Source organism: Phyllobates terribilis, unplaced genomic scaffold, assembly GCF_046119375.1.
Source record: "Phyllobates terribilis strain yellow unplaced genomic scaffold, ASM4611937v1 Scaffold_1__5_contigs__length_1240528914, whole genome shotgun sequence".
In the NCBI taxonomy this organism is placed as follows: Eukaryota; Metazoa; Chordata; class Amphibia; order Anura; family Dendrobatidae; genus Phyllobates; species Phyllobates terribilis.
In genome coordinates, this window is record NW_027362761.1 from 598,170,636 (window position 1) to 598,191,789 (window position 21,154).

The 21,154-nt window shown below is 40.8% G+C and overlaps 1 protein-coding gene across 1 annotated transcript in view; it reads left to right on the forward strand.

Moving 5' to 3' along the window:
* Nucleotides 1-12,823, forward strand: part of LOC141274224 (uncharacterized) — a 154,612-nt gene extending 141,789 nt beyond the window's left edge. The window contains exon 18 of the mRNA XM_073686288.1: nucleotides 6,812-12,823. Within this exon, the coding sequence (XP_073542389.1) occupies nucleotides 6,812-8,019 (1,208 nt within the window). The 3' untranslated portion in view covers nucleotides 8,020-12,823. The remainder of the gene's footprint in view (nucleotides 1-6,811) is intronic.
* The last annotated feature ends 8,331 nt before the right edge of the window (nucleotides 12,824-21,154 follow it).

The window sequence follows — 21,154 nt, forward strand, 5'->3', positions numbered from 1 at the left end:
TTGAAAATGTTCATTTTTTCACAAAAATGTAATTTTAGCCCCAAATTTGTAATTTTTACAATGGATAGTAGAAGAAAACGGACCCATAATTTGTTATGCAGTTTCTCCAGAACGCGATGATACCCCATATGTTGTCAGAAATTACTGTTAGGCCACACACAGGGCTGAGAAGGAAGGAGCGCTATTTGGATTTGGAGCACAAATTTCGGTAGAATAGTTTGCAGGTGACCTTTACGGAGCCCCAAAGATGCCACAACAGCAGAAAAACCCCAAAAGTTACCCCATTTTAGAAATTACACATCTCAATGAATTCATCTACTTCTGCTGTGACTATTATGTAACATCCATCCTCGCCAGGCTTTATTTTGGAGAATTCCAAATATGCCAGTTTAGTGCCCATATATTGTGCCCCCATATATTGTAGTGCCCCCATATATTGTAGCGCCCTCATACATTTCTCCTGGTGACACACACCCTGTAAATTAAGTGCTCTCCCCTCTACAATAATGCCAAACATGTGGCTGCTTACTGTGGTTTAGGCACTGTGGGGCTCAGAAGGAGGGGGGCAGCTGGATTTGGAAGCGCAGAATTCACTGGATTTTATTTGAGGGGGTGGGAGCTGTTTCTTTTAAAGAGTCTTTATTCTTCCTGTAATGTGGGACCCCCCATAGTTGCAGTGACAGATGACAGACCTGAGAGGGGGCTGGTTTTGTGTGGGATAAATTAGGGTTTTTATTGGTAACATTTCGGAGTACATAATTTTTGATTGCTTCCAGAATAAGACTGGATCGCCAGGCTACGCTGAGCACTTACGTCGGAGTTTCCATGTAAATCTCACAAAAATGCAATTCAGACGAAACCCCCGACGGAACCACCCACCATAATGAGGCAGATGGAGACACTTTGGAGTCAGTTTGGCATCTGATCCGGTGGTCTCCATTTTTTTAGGCGCACAAAGATCTGTGGTCGTCCAAACTTGTGCGCTAAAAAAAAAAGCCTAAAATGATGGGACTCCGTCGGGAACACAGACCAGTCTAAAGGGACTCCATTGGCCTCATAAGTGATTGACTCCATATGGGTTTTTTGTCTGAATTCCAGTTTTGGTGAATTTACACGGAAACCCGACGTAAGCGCTCAGCAGAGAGCGCAGGATAAATGTGAGGCAGAATGAACATATAGACAGCAGTACAAGAATAGTTCTTATTTTTATTTTTGCGTGGTTCACTGTGCGGTAAGTGATAAGACGGATTTATTCTTCGAGTCGGTGTGATTACATTGATACCAGATTTATATGGGTTTTAGGGTTTTTTTGTGATCACACGGTAAAAATGCTTTTTTTTTTTTTTTTTTTTTAAATAAAAAGTAGTTTTTTAGTCGCCATATTCTGAGAGCTGTAACTTTTTTTTATTTTTTTAGTGAACATCGCTGTATGATGGCTTATTTTTTGCGGGACGGATTGCAGATTTTTTTGGTACCATTTTGGGGCACATAGTAATTTTTGATCCCTTTTTATTCAGATTTTTCAGACACAGAATGAACAAAAACCAGCAATTCAGTTATTGTTTTTATTTTTTGCACCGTTCGCCATGCGGTAAAAGTGATAAAACCGATTTGTACGTCGGGTCGGTACGATTACAGTGATACCAGATGATTATTTTTTTTTATGTTGTGTTATTTTTACAGACTAAAAACAGCAGGATTTTACAAAAAAGAATTTGATTTTGCATCACCATATTCTGAGTGCTGTAGCTTTTTTATTTTTTTGCCGAATGAGCCATATTATGACTTTTTTTTTTGCCGGATGGTTTGGCGTTTTTATTTACATCATTTTTGTTTTTACATGCGACTTTTTTATTCAGTATGATGAAAAAGCGTCATTTTGCCATGTTGTTTTTTTTTTTTTTTACGCCATTCGCCAAATGGAATAAATAACGTGACAGTTTTATAGCCCGAGTCGTTCCGGATGCGACGATACCAATTATGTGTGCGTTTTTTCATTTCATTTTTTCATAGCCCTGCTATGTGTAACACTGGGGATCAGACAATCGCAGCTTCATGTCTCCTATGGAGACTATTGAAGCAAGTAAAAAGTAGAAAAAAATGTGTTTAAACCCTTTAAAGCCCAAGACGTATTAATACGCGTCTGTGCCCTGGGCTTTAAGAGCCTGACCCGTATTAATATGTCATTGCGATCGCGCGCGCACACAGGCTGTGCGAGCGCGATCGCCGCCGGTTGTCAGCTGATAGTACCGGGTGTCAGCTGTGACAATGTGCAGGGAGCGGTCCCGCACCGCTCCCGGCACATTAACCCCCGCAATGATGCGATCCAAGTCGATCGCAGCATTGCGGTGGCAAGGGGAGGTGATCGCAATACTCACCTCCTCTTCCGGCCTCCTGCGCTGTCTGCCGCGGCTTCCCGGATGTTGCCATGATGACCAATGTCGTCATGACAACATCCGGGTCACCAGACAGCAGGAAGAAGTTTTGATCATGCGCAGTGCATGACCAAACTATCTTCTCCCTGTTCAGCGCTGACAGCCTGCATACCACAGGGATGGTGCTCCATTACTGTGCTATGCAGGCGACCAGAGTAAAAAAAAGTGAAAGTCCCAGAGTGGGACAAAGTATAAAAATAAAAAGTGTCAGAAAGTGAAAAAAAAAAATAAAAAAAATAATCCACCAAAAATAAAAATATAATGTACCCATCAATAAATATTATTATGAAAAAACAAAACAATAAAAGGACACACATTTGGTATTGCCGCATCTGGAACGACCTGACCTATAAAACTGTCGCACTAGTTAACCACTTTAGTGAACACGGTAAAGAGAAAAAAAAAAAGAAGCAAAAAACAATGCTTTATCATCATACCGCCAAACAAAAAATGGAATAACACTCGATCAAAAAGACGAATATAAATAAAAATGGTACCGCTGAAAACGTCATCTTGTCCCGCTAAAAACAAGCCGCCATACAGCTCCATCAGCCGAAAAATCAAAAAGTTATAGCTCTCAGAATAAAGCAATGCAAAAAAAAATTTTTTTCTATAAAATAGCTTTTATTGTGTAAAAGCGCCAAAACATAGAAAAACGATATAAATGTGTACCGCTGTAAACGTACTGACCCGAAGAATAAAGCTACCTTATCAATTTTACCACACGCGGAACAGCATAAAAAAAAATTAAAAAAAAAAAACAATTCCGGAATTGCTGGTTTGTGTTTATTCTGCCTCCCAAAAATCGGAATAGAAAGCGATCAAAAAATTTCACGTGCCCGAAAATGGCACCAATAAAAACGTCAACTCATCCCGCAAAAAACAAGCCGTCACATGACTGTCTGCCAAAATATGGAAAAATTATAGCTCCCAAAATATGGCGATGCAAAAACTAGATTTTACAAAAAAAGCGTCTTTTAGCATGTGACAGCTGTCAATCATAAAAACCCGATATGAATCTGGTATCTCTGTAATCGCACCGACCCGAAGAATAAAGTTGTCTAATCACTTATACCGCATTAGGAACGGCGTAAAATATAAACTCTCGGGTTAAGTTTAAGGTTGTGCTAGGGTTAAGGTTGGGGTTGGGCTAGGGTTGGGCTAGGGTTGGGGTTGGGCTAGGCTTAGAGTTAGGGCTGGGGTTGGGGTTAGGGTTGGGATTTTTTTCAAAAGTAAAAAAAAAGATGGCGATATGGTGACTAGTGTTGAGCGCAAGTGCTCGCTACTTGAGTTTGCATTGGTTGCTCGGGTATGCACTGAGTATCGCGGGTGCTCGAGTGACATGCTCGAGTCTCCGCCCCATATGCTTCATGGCCAAAAATAACTCGCGGGTATTGCCTGCCATGCACGAGCGATCCCCGAATGTTTTTTTTTGGGTGTCTAATAACTGTGAATCATGCGGGCGGGGACTCGAGCATGTCACTCGAGCACGCGCGATACATGGTGCATACCTGAGTACCCGATGCAAACTCAAGTAGCGAGCACTTGCGCTCAAGACTAATGACAACTTATTCAATATGATGACCTAATGTTATCAAATTCTATGTCGTACCTCTGGGTTCAAAATGTTCACTATACCCCTTGATAAAATCCTTCAGGGTGTAGTTTCCAAAATGGGGTCCCTTGTGGGGGGTTTCCACTATTTAGGCACATCAGGGGCTCTCCATGGTGTCCGCTCTCGATTCCAGACAATTTTGCATTCAAAAAGTCACACAGTTCTCCTTCCCTTCTGAACTCTGCCGTGCGCCCAAACACTGTATTTTCCCCACATATGGGGTATTGGCGTACTCAGGAGAAATTGCACAAAAGTTTTTGGGGTCCGTTTTCTCCTCTTATACTTGTGAAAATAAAAAAAATTGGGGCTAAAACATAATTTTTGTGGAAAAAGTTAGATTTTTTTTTTTATTTCCATGGCTCCATGTTATAAACTTCTGTGAAGCACTTGGGGGTTCAGGGTGCTCACCACACATCTAGATAAGTTCCCTGAGGGGTCTAGTTTCCAAAATGGTGTCACTTGTGGGGGGTTCCACTGTTTAGGTACATCAGGGGCACATCCGCTAATTATTCAAGCAAATTTTACAATCAAAAAGTCAAATGGTGCTCCTTCCCTTCCGAACCCTGCCTTGCGCCCAAACAATGGTTTTCCCCCACATATGGGGTATCTGCGTGCTCAGGAGAAATTGCACAACAAATTGTTGGGTACAATTTCTCCTGCTACCCTTATGAAAATGCCAAATTGGGGGCTGAAAAACATTTTTGTGGGAAAAATGTGAAAATTTTATTTTTACGGCTCAATGTTATAAACTTCTGTGATGCACCTGGGGGTTCAAGGTGCTCACCACATATCTAGATTAGTTCCCCGAGTGGTCTAGTTTCCAAAATGGTGTCACTTGTGGGGGGTTTCCACTGTTTAGGCACATCAGGGGCTCTCCAAACGCAACATGGCGTTCGCTAATTATTCTAGCAAATTTTACATTCAAAAAGTCAAGTGGCGCTCCTTCCCTTCCGAGCCCTGCCGTGCGCCCAAACAGTGTTTTTTTTCCCCCACATATGGGGTATCTGCGTACTCGGGGGAAATTGCACAACAAATTTTGGGGTCCATTTTTTCCTGTTACCCCTGCGAAAATAAGAAAAATTGGGTCTAAAGTAACATTTTTGTGAAAAAAGTTAAATGTTTATTTTTTTCTTCCACATTCCAAAAATTCCTGTGAAGCACCTGAAGGGTTAATAAACTTCTTGAATGTGGTTTTGAGCACCTTGAGGGGTGCAGTTTTTAGAATGGTGTCACTTTTGGGTATTTTCTGTCATAAAGGCCCCTCAAAGTCACTTCAAATGTTATGTGGTCCCTAAAAAAAATGTTTTTGTAAACTTTTGTTGGAAAAATTAGAAATCGCTGGTCAACTTTTAACCCTTATAGCTCCCTAATAAAAAAAAAATGTTGGTTCCAAAATTGTGCTGATGTAAAGTAGACATGTGGGAAATGTTATTGATTAACTATTTTGTGTGACATATCTCTCTGATTTAAGGGCATAAAAATTCAAATTTTGAAAATTGTAAAATTTTCAAAATTTTTGCCAAATTTCCGATTTTTTTTCACAAATAAACGCAAGTGATATCGAAGAAATGTTACCACAATCATGAAGGACAATATGTCACGAAAAAACAGTCTCAGAATCAGGGGGATCGGTTGAAGCTTTCCAGAGTAATTACCTCATAAAGTGACAGTGGTCAGAATTGTAGAAATTGGCCTGGTCATTTACATACAAACCACCTTGGGTTGTAAAGGGGTTAAAAATGTAAAAGTTTAAATCACCCCCCTTTTGCCCCATTCAAAATAAAACAATAACAAAAAAATCAAATATACACATATTTGGTATCGCCGCGTTCAGAATCGCCCGATCTATCAGTATAAAAAAGAATTTATCATATCTGTAAACGGCGTAACGAAAAAAAAATTCTAAACGTCAGAATTACGTTTTTTTTGGTCGCGGCAACATTGCAATAAAATGCAATAACGGGCGATCAAAAGATCATATCTAAACCAATATGGTATCAATAAAAACGTCAGCTTTGTGAGCAAACAATAAGCTCTCACCCGACCCCAGATCCCGAAAAATGGAAACGCTATGGATCTCGGAAAATGGCGCCTTTTTTTTTTTCTGTAACAAACTTTGGATTTTTTTTCACCACTTAAATAAAAAAGAACCTATACATGTTTGGTGTCTATGAACTCGTAATGACCTGGAGAATCATAATGGCAGGTCAGTTTTAGCATTCAGTGAATGTGGTCAAAAAATTAAAAAAAACTGTGGTATTACATTTTTTTTGCAATTTCACCGCACTTTGATTTTTTTTTTCATTTTCCCATACATGATATGGTAAAACCAATGGTGGCGTTCAAAAGTTCAACGCGTCCCGCAAAAAACAAGCCCTCACATGGCCATATTGACCAAAAAATAAAAAAGCTATGGCTCTGGGAACAAGTGGAGCAAAAAACGAAAACGCAAAAATGGAAAAGGGCTGCGGCGTGAAGGGGTTAAGCTAGGTTGTCTCCAATTCTTTAGTGTGTGTCTCCTGATGAGTTGCCCTAATCGGAGCGACAGGACAGAGACAGCGTATTTTAATCTAGAGTAGATTTGTGGGTAGTTTGTGGTTTTGTTTTTTGTTGTCTCTTGTCAATTCTGTCACTCTAGGAATTGAAACACATGAGTGCGTCATGTTGTATGTCATAGGGGTTATTTTAAATAAAAAGTTTGAATAAAAGTTATGTTTTAGCATGCATTTCAGTGAGTCCAATCTATCTTTCATCCTTACAGGAAATCCTTGTGAGAATAACGGTTTATCACTAAATTGTAAAAAAGAAGATATCAGGAAGCACTCTAATGGAGAAAACCTCATCACCCTTCCTGCACCTCCTGGACTTCACAGCACTTCACTTACTTATAATCCTCCTGATCATGAGGAATCATCTCCTGAACAATCTCACATTGTTACCACAATTCCAGGTGACACAGTGGATACAAGATTTCAGTGTGACAAGCAATTTACTACAAGTTTAGATTTTTTAACACAAAGAAAACACAAAGGAGAAAACCCATACTCCTGTTCAGAATGTGGGAAATGCTTTACATATAAAGGGAACCTTATTAAACATCAGAAAATTCACACAGGAGAGAAGCCGTATTCATGTTCAGATTGTGGGAAATGCTTTACAAAAAAATCTAAATTTGTTATACATCAGAGAATTCACACAGGAGAAAAACCGTATTCATGTTCAGAATGTGGGAAGTCCTTCACAGAAAAAAGGAATCTTCATACACATCAGAGAATTCACACAGGAGAAAAGCCGTTTTCATGTTCATTCTGTGAGAAATGCTTTACTGATAAATCAGGTCTTGTGAAACATGAAAGAAGTCACACAGGAGAGAAGCCGTATCCATGTTCAGAATGTGGGAAATCTTTTCTATATAAATCACTCCTTGCTACACATGAGAAAAGTCACACAGGAGAAAAGCCATTTTCATGTTCAGAATGTGGCAAATCTTTTTTAAATAAATCACACCTTGCTACACATGAGAGGATTCATACAGGAGAAAAGCCATTTTCATGCTCAGAATGTGGGAAATCTTTTATATATAAATCAGTCCTTGCTACACATGAGAGAATTCATACAGGTGAAAAGCCATTTTCATGCTCAGAATGTGGGAAATCTTTTCTATATAAATCATATCTTGCTACACATGAGAGAATTCATACAGGAGAAAAGCCATTTTCATGTTCAGAATGTGGGAAATGTTTTAGAGATAAATCAAATCTTGTTGAACATCAAAGAATTCACACAGGAGAAAAGCCGTATTCATGTTCAGAATGTGGGAAGTCCTTCACAGAGAAAGGGAACCTTAATACACATCAGAGAATTCACACAGGAGAGAAGCCGTATTCATGTTCGGAATGTGGGAAATCTTTTATACATAAATCACACCTTGCAAAACATGAGAGAAGTCATACAGGAAAGAAACTGTAATTATGTTCTATAAATTTTAACAAACATTACTCAGCATAAAAGAGTACACCCCCTTTGATAAGTAAGATTTTAATTAATATCTCACTGAACACAAGAACAATTTCTAACATTTTGCCAACACTGAGTTTCATAGAACATTTTTTTTTAATCAAAACATGAAAGTAAGAGTAATAATATAACTCTCTTTACAAAATCTTCAGTTTAACTCAAATTAGTTAATGCAAAAATGAGTACACCCCACATCAAAAGCCACTACATCTAGTATTTTGTATGGCCTCATTGATTTTTAAGGACAGCACCAAGTCTTCTAGGCCTCGAATGAACAAGTTAGTAACATAATACATCATTTATCTATCTTCCCTTCTTCAATAATGAGCTCTCTTAGAGCCTGGATGCTGGATGGAGTGATGACAACTTGTCTCTACAGAATCCCCCATAGGTGTTTGGTTGGGTTCAGATCAGGAGACACTTGGCCACAGAATCACTGTCACCCTGTTCGTTAGAAATGCAACAGTGGCCTTAGATGTGTGTTTTGGTTCATTGTCGTGTTGGAAAATGCAGGTCTACCAATGGCATGGAGTGATGACCTCTTCTTTTTCACTATAGAGCAGAACATCTGTGAATTCATGATGTCATCAATGACCTGTAGCTCCCCGACACCAGCTGCGCTCAAGCAGCCCCACATAAGGACACGGCCACCACCAGGTTTCTCTGTAGACACCATGCATTCTCATTGTATTCCTCACCTCTTCAATGTTATACAGTTTTGAGGCCATCAGTTCCAAAAACATTTATCTTGGTCTCATCACTCCAGAGTATAGAGTCCCCGGAGTCTTCATATGTTTCAGCATGTGTCCTGGCAGATTGTAGGTCGGCTTTTTTGTCCATGGGCTTAATGAGAGGCTTTCTATGTAGACAACACCCATGTCTGCTTTCAGCTCATCTCTCAATGCTCGGATGGAAAATCACAGTTAGGAAGGAATGGACGGGCCAAAGAAAGTTACTGATAGCACTTGTTTTCCAGTGTGAATAATTTTTTTTTTATTGAAACATCCAAATTAAAATCATAGAAACATTAAAAAACAGATAGGAGCAAAACATCTCTGCGTTTCTACCTGGTATTTGTGTTCAGTTCTTCTTCATGACATAATAAATCACCAGTAACCGGCTTCTTATACACATCATAGGGTCTAATGCACAGCGGAGACCCCCAGCCCCAAATGGACATGTGCAAGTATGTCTACATTACCCCTATGGATGATCATATGTCCACAACAAAAAGCATCCGTGCAATAGAAGAATGAAGTGTCTGCATCTATAATGTGTATATTATGTATAATTACTATAAAAGAGGAAAAAACACAATTCAGTAAATGGATACAAGGTCTGAATGAAGCTTCATATCACTGGGGAATCTGGGGTCCAATTCCAGAATCCACAAGGCTTCTCGGGGGTGTACTTTTTATACCAATCTCCCCCTTAGCTGGTCTGGTGACATATTCAATACCCACAACTGTAAAGTGATTAATCCCTATTGTGTTGTATGAGATGTTGTGATGCTGGAGATGTATTACGTGTTGTGGGGCCAAGAACGTCCCTAACGTGTCCCCCAATGCGGTGACGCAAGGGTCTGACCGTGCCCCCCACATATTGCAGCAGACAAGCTTCACATTGTATGGTGTCAATGACGTGTGGAGCTACAACTAATGAGATGTCGGATATTATAGGGTTTATTATGGTTAGTAGATGCAGACATTTTTGCTTTGTGCACAGACTTGCACAAACCACATTTATTTCTCCCACATTCAATGAAACCTTTGGTGTTTGTCCTCCACGTGTCAGTTGCGTTTCTTGTTGCTGGATCCTTGTCAGTGTATAACATAGGTAAATGTTTTCTGGTAATATTCACTATATTATAGGAATCTTCTCTGCAGCCAGTATTGAATGTATCTCTAGACTGATGGATGTTTCCTTCTTTGTGCGTTTTCGGTAATGTATGAAATATTGGACATTGTGGGTGATTTTCCTTTAGTCTTTTTCTATTTGTTTGGCATTAAGTACAGCCGATACCAAACCCTCCTCCAAAAGACAATGTAAGGGGGTACTGAAAGAATTAGTAGGATTGTTATAGTAATTGTAATAAAGTCTTTTCTTATTTTGATATTCATTAACTTTTAAAAGTCATTTATATCTCTTACATTTAGAATGATATTTAGTTGAAATAAGACTACTGTATGTTAACCTTTTGTGGTTTCTGTTGAATTCTTTTCAAGCCAGGAACTGTATACTTCTCATCTAAGTGTAAATTTATCGCAGGCCTGTGCCACTGGAAAATACACTCGCATGTTAATTGGGTTGGTAGCAGCTTTTGGGCTAGCATCTGCCTGTTAGCCACTTCTCCTGTGTGTGCTAATTTGCATAGAAGCCACTGGCCAAAGTGTCAGCTCTTCTCCTTTGACAATTGGTATGGAGGAAGGAAGGGAGAGTTTCAGGGGGGAGAGAGAAATCCTTAATATTTTCTTGATATTTTTATGACATACCTATACTGTATATTGTGCCTCTGTCCGCTGAGGCGACAGATTAGGTGCCGCAGACAGTTGAGGTGACAGATGGACTGGGGCTCGTCCTTTCCTATTTGAGCAGGGTTCCTTTAGTAGGAAAGGATGAAGAAAAAAGAGCTGACATTTCCAAGAACATTAAAAATGTGGTGCATTTGTTTTAAAAGTTATATGCATGGCTCCATATTGCAACGCTGACGCTTTTCCGGCGTAACAAACTATCTATCTATCTATCCTCATCAGATAGAAGGCTAGGTAAATGGAGCGATAGAAGGATAGATGAAAAGATACATAGATAGGATAGATTGAAGGATAAAAGGATAGGTAAATAGATGGGTAGAAGAATATATACATAGATGATGGATAGACAGACTATAAACCCATGTATGTTTAGTGCACAGTATAAGGATCAGGGCATAATAATGAGACGAGGTGGGGTGGATTTTACCATGTCTGACAGAATCCAGAGTGATAAAGTTGCAGGGGTCAGAACACAACCAAATTGATATGGGGTGAGGGGAGACTGACTGTGGCAGTACTGAATAAGTCAATGCAGTGCTCTGCCTGTGTTCCCTGTCTGGCACATGACAGTACACATTACGGACTGTCATGGCTGCACAGCAGAGGATCGCAGCATGTTTTAGCATTACATAGATTTACTGCTGCTTGCAGCAGATAGTATCAGGGGGCTGGTAACTACTAGTAGCAGACCTCACTCCGTAATGTCCCAGACTGGAGGGGGAGCAGCCGGTCCACCTCACTCGGGATCGCAGGCAGTGAGAGGATGGGAAACAGCACTACGGATGCTATCTTTATGGCTTATGAAGGCATAGCCATTAGAATAATTTTTTTTTTCCCCGGTGTACCCCTTTAACGCTAGTCAGCATACTAAGAAGTGTCTGGAACAACATGTACTTGCCAGGAGTCAATGAGACTATAAATAAAGGTATAAGTAGGGTAACAAGGGTAAAGCACTTTTACTTTCAGTTACCATTACAAGTATCTTGTGTTGAGGAAAGTGTGAGTGAAAATAGGTGTGGCCCCCAAATGGGCGCGTTTCAAACTTGGACGTGGTTTCCAAACACAAATAGGGAACCTGTTGTTAAAAAATTGAATCCCACTCCTGGGTACATGATGGTAGTTGTGCGGGCGCAGGAGCTGTGCCTGCATGCATGCCGCTATGCGCTCTGCTTAAGTGATAGCTTAGCTCTGGCTGTTTAACTCTCTAATAGCCATTCGAAGGAAAGGGAGGGGGCTCCCCCGCAACATGATCACTGGAGTCCAGTGGTTGCCATGACAGCAGAAGGTAAAATAATGACCTCTGGGTCTACCAGCTACAATGGCCTGTTAGACCATGCTAGGAGCATGGATGGTCTAAAAGGTGTTCTGTCAGTGTTCTGTGTCACACTGACAGGTATAATGCATTGCAATGCTGGTGCATTATACCAGCGATCAGAGTAATAGACTTTAGTACCATAGAGGTAAAAAAAAAAAGTTTAAAAAGATTGTTTTTGTTCTTTATTTTGTAATTATTTTTACAATGAAAAAAAACATTATACCAATAAGGACGTACATTTATGTAAAAACAAAAATAAACTAAAAAGTGCACATATTTGATATCGCCATGTTCGGAATAATCCTAACTATAAAACTGTCACACTGGTTAAAAAAATAAATAAAAACATGGCAAAAAAATATCCTTTTTATGATATCACCAAAAAAAGTGGAATAAAATGCAACCAAAAAGAATGGTATATCTAAAAACTTTATTTTGTCCGCAAAAAAAACGCCGTACAGCTCCATCACAGGAGAAATAAAAAAGCAATAGCAATTTTATAGTAAAAAGCGCCAAAACATAAAAGAAATCATATAAATGTGGTATCACTATGACAACCTGAAGAGTAAAGCTGCCTTCACCATGTGGTTAAAGTGTTAACAGCATAGAAAAAAAAAACTGAGTTGCTGGTTTTTGTTCATTCTGCCTCCCAAAAATCAGAATAGAAAGCGATTCAGAAAATGCATGTGCCCAAAAATGGTACCAGTAATACGTCAACTCGTCCATCAATAAACAAGCGCTCACATGACTCTGTGGGCAGAAATATGGAAAAATTATAGCTATCAAAATATCGCAATTCAGTTTGTGATGGCAAAAAAATAAAACAATAATAAAGTCGTCTAATCACTTATACCACACGAGGAACAGTGTAAAAAATAAATTAAACCAATTCTTCACCTGCTGTTGATTTGTTCATTCTGCCTCCCAAAAATCGCAGTAAGGCTGTGTGCCCACGATGCGTTTTTTAAGCATTTCCGCAGCTGCAAAAACACTGCAGAAACGCTTAAAAAACGCATAGTAGAAGGCCTGCCATGTTCCCCAATGATAATCCGCATGTGCTGTGCACATGCTGCGGAAATTTCCGCTGCGGATTATCATTGCGGAAAAAAACGCAGCACTACCAATTATTTTGAAGAAGTGCTGCGTTTTCGCCGCCATTAACTTGCATTAGAACGCGTGCATTCCGCTTCACTAGATAAGCACATGCGAAATACATGCGTTCAATGTGCGGATGGTACCCAGATCTGGAGGACAGGAGACTCTCCTCCGGACCCGGGTACCATAAAAAACTGTTGAAAAAAAAAAAGAATAAAATAAAAAATAAATGTTCTACTTAACTTCTGATGGCCCCCGGTCTCCTTGTCTGTGCTTGCCGGCAGATCGCGATGGACTGGAGGACCTGCGCTGACGTCATAGTCATGTGACGGGTCACGTGACGCTGACGTCGGCAGGTCCTTCAGTGTACCGCCATGTGCCGGCAGCCAGGACGGAGGGAAGCAAGACTGCGGGGGCCATCAGAAGTTAAGTATAGATTTATTTTTTTATTTTAAACATTTTTTCCGGTCACACTATATAAATCCATGCTGTTTGCATGGATTTATATAGTATGACCAAGTTGACAAGCACTTTCCAAGTGATGCTAAAATCACAAAGCGCTTGTCAACCCGCATGCGGAAATGCAAGTGAAAAACGCATGTACAATCCGCATGTACAATCCACATGTACAATCCGCATGCGTTTTTTCTGCCAGGGGAGATGCAGAAACGCTCAGGAAAAATCCGGAGCATTTCTGCATCGTGGGCACATAGCCTAAGGCTACGGCTCCACTATCAGTATTTGGTCAGTATTCGGTCAGTATTTTTTCACAGGAGTGGGAGCCAAAACCAGGAGTGGGTGATAAATGCAGAATTGGTGACTTATTTCTATTATACCTTTTCCCTTATTTATTCACCTGGTTTTGGCTCCCACTCCTGAGAAAAAATACTGACCAAATACTGATAGTGGGGCCGTGGCCTAAGGCTCGGCTCACATTTATCCTGCGCTCTGCGCTGAGCACTTACACAGGGGTTTCCGTGTAAATCTCTGAAATACATGATTCAGACCGAACCCCCGGCGGAAGATTCCCTATAATGAGGCAGATGGAGGCACTGTGGACTCTCTGGCCTGTGTCCATCTTTTTAAGCGTGTTTGACTACAGTTTTGTGCACTTCTGAAAAAGACACTGCTGAACAGAGGCCAGACAGAGTCCAGAGTAACTCTGCTGCCTCATTATAGTGAATGGATCCCTTGGGGGTTTTCATCTAAATCACGTCACTCAGAGATTTAGATAGAAACCCCGATATACAGTACAGACCAAAAGTTTGGACACACCTCATTTAAAGATTTTCCTGTATTTTCATGACTATGAAAATTGTACATTCACACTGAAGGCATCAAAACTATGAATTAACACGTGGAATTATATACTTGACAAAAAAGTGTGAAACAACTGAAAATATGTCTTATATTCTAGGATCTTCAAAGTAGCCACCTTTTGCTTTGATGACTGCTTTGCACAATCTTGGCATTCTCTTGATGAGCTTCAAGAGGTAGTCACCGGAAATGGTTTTCACTTCACAGGTGTGCCCTGTCAGGTTTAATAAGTGGGATTTCTTGCCTTATAAATGGGGTTGAGACCATCAGTTGTGTTGTTCAGAAGTCTGGTGGATACACAGCTGATAGTCCTACTGAATAGACTGTTAGCTGCTTTTTTCTTGCCATAATACAAATTCTAAGTAAAGAAAAACAAGTGGCCATCATTACTCTAAGAAATGAAGGTCAGTCAGTGTGAAAAATTGGGAAAACTTTGAAAGTGTCCCCAAGTGCAGTTGCAAAAACCATCAAGCGCTACAAAGAAACTGGCTCACATGAGGACTGCCCCAGGAAAGGAAGACCAAGAGTCACCTCTGCTTCTGAGGATAAGTTTATCCGAGTCACCAGGCTCAGAAATCGCAGGTTAACAGCAGCTCAGATTAGAGACCAGGTTAATGCCACACAGAGTTCTAGCAGCAGACACATCTCTTCAACAACTGTTAAGAGGAGACTTTGTGCAGCAGGCCTTCATGGTAAAATAGCTGCTAGGAAACCACTGGTAAGGACAGGCAACAAGCAGAAGAGACTTGTTTGGGCTAAAGAACACAAGGAATGGACATTAGACCAGTGGAAATCTGTGCTTTGGTCTGATGAGTCCAAATTTGAGATCTTTGGTTCCAACCACCGTGTCTTTGTGCGACGCAGAAAAGGTGAACAGATGGGCGCTACATGCCTGGTTCCCACCGTGAAGCATGGAGGATGAGGTGTGGGGGTGCTTTGCTGGTGACACTGTTGGGTATTTATTCAAAATTGAAGGCATACTGAACCAGCATGGCTACCACAGCATCTTGCAGCGGCATGCTATTCCATCCGGTTTGCGTTTAGTTGGACCATCATTTATTTTTCAACAGGACAATGACCGCAAACACACCTCCAGGCTGTGTAAGGGCTATTTGACCAAGAGGGAGAGTGATGGGGTGCTACGCCAGATGACCTGGCCTCCACAGTCACCAGACCTGAACCCAATCGAGATGGTTTGGGGTGAGCTGGACCGCAGAGTGAAGGCAAAAGGGCCAACAAGTGCTAAGCAACTCTGGGAACTCCTTCAAGATTGTTGGAAGACCATTTCCGGTGACTACCTCTTGAAGCTCATCAAGAGAATGCCAAGAGTGTGCAAAGCAGTCATCAAAGCAAAAGGTGGCTACTTTGAAGAACCTAGAATATAAGACATATTTTCAGTTGTTTCACACTTTTTTGTTAAGTATATAATTCCACATGTGTTAATTCATAGTTTTGATGCCTTCAGTGTGAATGTACAATTTTCATAGTCATGAAAATACAGAAAAATATTTAAATGAGAAGGTGTGTCCAAACTTTTGGTCTGTACTATATATCTATATCTATATCTATATCTATATCTATCTATCTATCTATCTATATATATATATCTATATATATACTCACTTCATCACCAAGGAGTTTTTAAACATCATCCGTCTGGAAGATCAGAGAAGCAATTTCACCAAGACAGAGAGACCCCTGGAAGTCTTCACAACACTGAATGGGCAGGTACATACAACACTACACATCAGTGCAGGTACAACTTATGGCTTCTTCATCTAGGAGTTTATGAGCACCCACTTAATGACTTCCTTCTGCCATCCAGGCCACCAAAAACTGCGACCCACAAGTCTCTTGGTCTCAGAAATTCCTGGATGACCTGCCAACCGAGACTCATGACACTCAACAAACAAATCTCTCCTAAAGGTCCTAGGCACAACCTCCCATGGGGAGTGTTAGATGGGGCATTCTCCTGTGCTTTAAGAATCTCATCTTCCAAAACGGAGTCCAATGCCGCAATCACAACACCTTCTTGTAAAATGCTCCCCTCCTCCTCAGCACCGACCATGGGAGAAAAGCTGTGAGACAAAGCATCAGCTTTAACATTCTTGGTACCGGGGATGTAAGTTACAGAAAAATTAAACCGCGAGAAAAAAAGTGCCCACCTAGCCTGACGGGCATTCAAGCGCTTGGCAGCATCAAGATAGATCAGATTTTTATGATCAGTGAAAACCTGAATGGGAAATTCAGCACCTTCCAAGAGATGACACCAGTGTTCAAATGCGAGTTTAATAGCCAGCAATTCCCGATTACCAATATCGTAATTAAGTTCAGTCTCAGAAAAAATTTTTGAAAAAAAAGGCACAGGGATGTACTCCATCCTTGTTTTTCTGAGACAACACCGCACCTACCCCCACCGAAGAAGCATCAACCTCAACCAAAAACGGCTTAGTCACATCAGGCTGCATAAGGATGGGAGCAGAGCTGAACCTCTCCTTTAGAAACACAAAAGCTTCAATGGCCTCAGTAGTCCACTGAACTGCATTAGCACCTTTCCTGGTGAGATCGGTCAGTGGTTTGACAATAATAGAAAAAATTTTAATGAATTTTCTGTAATAATTGGCGAAACCCAAAAACCTCTGTATCGATTTCAAACCAATAGGCCTAGGCCATTCCTGAACCGCTTGAACCTTCACAGGGTCCATCTCAAAGCCCTCGCTGGAGATAATGTAGCCCAAAAAACTAATTCTCTGTACAGCGAACTCACATTTCTCCAGCTTAGCAAAAAGCGAATTGTCAATTAATAACTGTAATACCTCACGTACGCTCCGCCAATGAGACTCCAGATCCGGTGAATAAATCAAAATGTCATCCAAATACACAACCACATTTTTGCCGATCAAAGGTCTAAGGATGTCATTAATAAGATTCTGAAAAAATGCTGGAGCATTGGTAAGACCAAAAGGCATAACCAGGTTCTCAAAATGACCCACAGGAGTGTTAAAAGCAGTCTTCCATTCATCACCCTCCTTCATGCGCAACAAATTGTATGCCCCCCGGAGATCAATTTTAGAGAACCACTTGGTCCCCACTAACTGGTTAAACAAATCAGGAATCAATGGCACTGGGTAAGGATTGCGTACAGTAATTTTATTAATCTCACGAAAAACCAGACAAGGACGTAAACCGCCGTCCTTTTTTTTAACAAAAAAAAATCCAACAGCCACAGGAGACTTGGAAGGCCTAATGTGACCGGCAGCCAAGCTTGTCTGTATGTATTCCTCCAAAGCCTTTCTCTCAGGAATAGTAAGATTAAATAAACGACTTTTAGGAAGAGTCGCTCCAGGGACAAATTCAATGGTACAATCATAGTCTCTATGGGGAGGCAAAATTTGTGACTCCTCCTCAGAAAAAACTCTCCAAAAATCCTGAATAGGTACAGGTAATTCCCCTTTTTCCACCGCAGCAATACGTCCGTTACAACACTTGTCATAACACTTAGGGCTCCAGGACTTAATTTCATTGGTAGACCAATCCAGTACAGGATTGTGCAATTTTAACCAGGGTAACCCCAAAATTACTGGAGAAGGCAAATTATTTAATACCACCAAATCCAAATTTTCTTGGTGAATACCATTAATAGTGAGGGGAAATTCACAGACCTTGTGAGTAACACTCTTCAAGGGGGAGCCATCGACAGAAACCACAGCAATAGGGGATGACAAAGGTTTGGGTTTTAATTTAAGTTTTTCCAAGAATCCCCCATCAATCACATTCAGAGAAGAACCACAATCCACAAATATCCAAAATTCAATTAATTCTTCCTGAGCAGCAGTAGTAGCAGAAAGAAATACCCCCTTAGTATTTAAACAGGCAATACGGGCGTAACTGACCTTTTTTTTTTTCTTTGTTCATATGAAGCACACAGTTCTTAATAAAATGGTCACATTTCCCGCAATAAAAGCACAAACCTTCAGAAGATCTGCGGTCTTTTTCCTGAGAGCGGAGTGCCATCGCCCCAATCTCCATCGGCTCTCCAAAGTCAGTACAGACCCTCTCAAGACTCGGAGCTGACATGGCAGAGGATTACTCTCATTAACCCTTGCATGCAGTCTCCTGTCCACCCGTATAGCTAATTGCATTGCCTCCTGCAAGTTTCCAGGTGTGAGATAAGCAATCAGCAAATCCTTAACCCTTTCACCTAGCCCCGCAAGAAACAAACTTTTCAAAGCTGAATCGTTCCACCCCACCTGGGCAGACCACCGACGGAAGTGAGAACCATATTTTTCCACATTACCTGATTCCTGCCTCAAACTTCTCAATTCAGTCTCAGCTGATGAGACACGATCAGGATCATCATACAACAAACCCAAAGCAGAAAAAAAAACTATCCACTGATCTAAAGCATGGATCACTAGGTTGGAGAGAAAAGGCCCATCCCTGAGGTTCTTTGCGCAAAAGTGACATTATGAACCCTATGCGCTGTGATTCATCACCAGAGGATCTGGGTCTCAAATGAAAATACAACAAACAAGCATTTTTAAAGGAAAAAAATTCTTCTTGATCACCAAAAAATAAATCAGGCAAACGTACCTTTGGCTCCACAAAATGTGCTCCAGAACAGCTACTCACGTGTTGTTGGAGCTCGGCCACCTCCAGAGAGAGTCCCTGCAGGCGTTGAGCCAAATCCTGAACCGACACCATGATGGAAACTGGAAGTCTTTCCTTAGAGATATTTTTGGGCTGGACTTACTGTTATGATCTGCTACAAGCACTAAGGAAAGAAAGGAGATCTGTCCCTACAATAGAACTATGCTAGATCCCTACAATGTAACGGGGAACCTGATCCTGCGATCAGACCCGCTAAAGTCCTCGGCTAGTCTGTACGAAGACCTATAGATGCAAGGGAGGGATCCCTACAAGAACTAGGGACTGGGATAAAGTTGGACACCTCCTAGCAGAAATTGTAGCAGTAAAAGACAAACACACAACATAGAACATAAAGGTCCGAAGACCTAGCTAAACTGACTGAGAAAGGTAACTAAGCACCAGGCTAACTTTAGAGTAGAAATTACAATGAAGTCCAGCAAGGCCAGGAGGGCGGGCAGGATTAAATAGGCAAAAAAGGTCATGTGACCAGCAAACTAGAAAAAACCTAACAGGAGAGTTCTAACAATTTCAGAGACAACACCCTGCTTTTATGAATAACACTTATAAAGCTAATATTAAAATACAAAATTATCAAAGATATATGAATTGTCTATAGAAAAAAACAAAGTATAAATATTTACCATAACAGACTATGTAAGTATGGCGGCTTGTTTTTTGCGGGACAAGATGACGTTTTCAGCTGTACCATTTTTATCTACATTCGTCTATTTGATCGCGTTTTATTCCATTTTCAGTTTAGCGGTATGATGATAAAGCATTGTTTTTGCTTCATGTTTTATTTTTTACAGTGTTCACTAAAGGGGTTAACTAGTGGAAAAGTTTTATAGGTCAGGTCCTTCTGGATTTGGCGATACCAAATATTTGTACTTTTATTTATTTATTTTTCATAATATTTATTTATTGGTACAGTATTGTCAGGGAAATACTGAAAATATTCTTCCTCCCCCTGTCATCGATCTTGACCGTTTCTCCCAAGCCTCTCTTCACCCCCTCCCTTATTCCCCTTTTGGTCAGTACAAAAACTGTCTCCATAAAAACCTCATCACAAAGCCCCAATTAACACAGTCATGAGTAAGGCCTTAAACAAACGCGGGCAGCCAAGAGGTTCCACCAAGCTACTTAAAATGCGAGCATCCTTCTCCCTGGAAGACGCAGGGGGTGATTAAAACGCAGGCTTGCAATAATTTACGTGTAACTGTGGAAGCTTGCTCCTCGAGCTTCAAAAAGAAATCTCCAGGCACTCCGGAGCCGAAAAAGAAATATGAAATATTGTAAGTTCCATACGTCCGACAATAACGGGACCCATATTTTTAGGGGTAGGACCAGCTAGGGAATGATAGGGATATTTTTCTGTCGCTGAAAAACCCTCCGTAGAGCGGTAGCACAAAAACACCAGAATATCAGACTGCAACTATGCGATGTGTGGTCTCTAAATGAAGGTAAAATCATAATAGAAAATATGATACCACTTTTGGGCTTCTGGCATCAATGAGCGATAAGTTATCCCAGAAGTTAAAGTTTTAATAAATCATGCAAGCTGGAGCCCAGCCCCTCTGATGTCATCCCAAGTGGGGGGGTGTCTCTCCCTTCAGCATAAAATGGTTTCCTGAGGCTGGAGCGATGTTCTTTGTTCTGGAGTATATGTCTATCATAACGGAGGACCCTGTTCGATAGCAGTTTAAGCGGAGCGTCTCCCCTCCACCTATGCGGATTCTTCCCTGTGAACTGTATAGCGTAAGTTTCCTTTTTAATCCTGTTTATTTTTTGTAACTGCTTATGTATTTTAATGTCTCCTTTTTAACATCCTTGTATATATTTTTCCTAAACACTGCCTCCCTTTTGGATTAAATATAAAATGAAATAGTTCTGTTTCTTTTGTCCTGTAATCGTTCCCTCCCCCCGAAGCGATATACGCTACCAAAACGCAGGCGTCCACCCGGGCCTGTATTATATTTCAAATCTGGATGGTGGTGGTAGAGAAAAATATTAATAATCGGGCTATCGTGAAGCTGACAGTGACAGTACAGAGGGCGTAAACACGTATTCCATGCGTTGGAATCCAGAGGTGTGATGCCCATACGCTCACTGGTCGCTTGCCGATACCTAAGGAGTGAGTAGCCTGGATCGTGTGCTCACGATTCTGGACGAAATACTGACA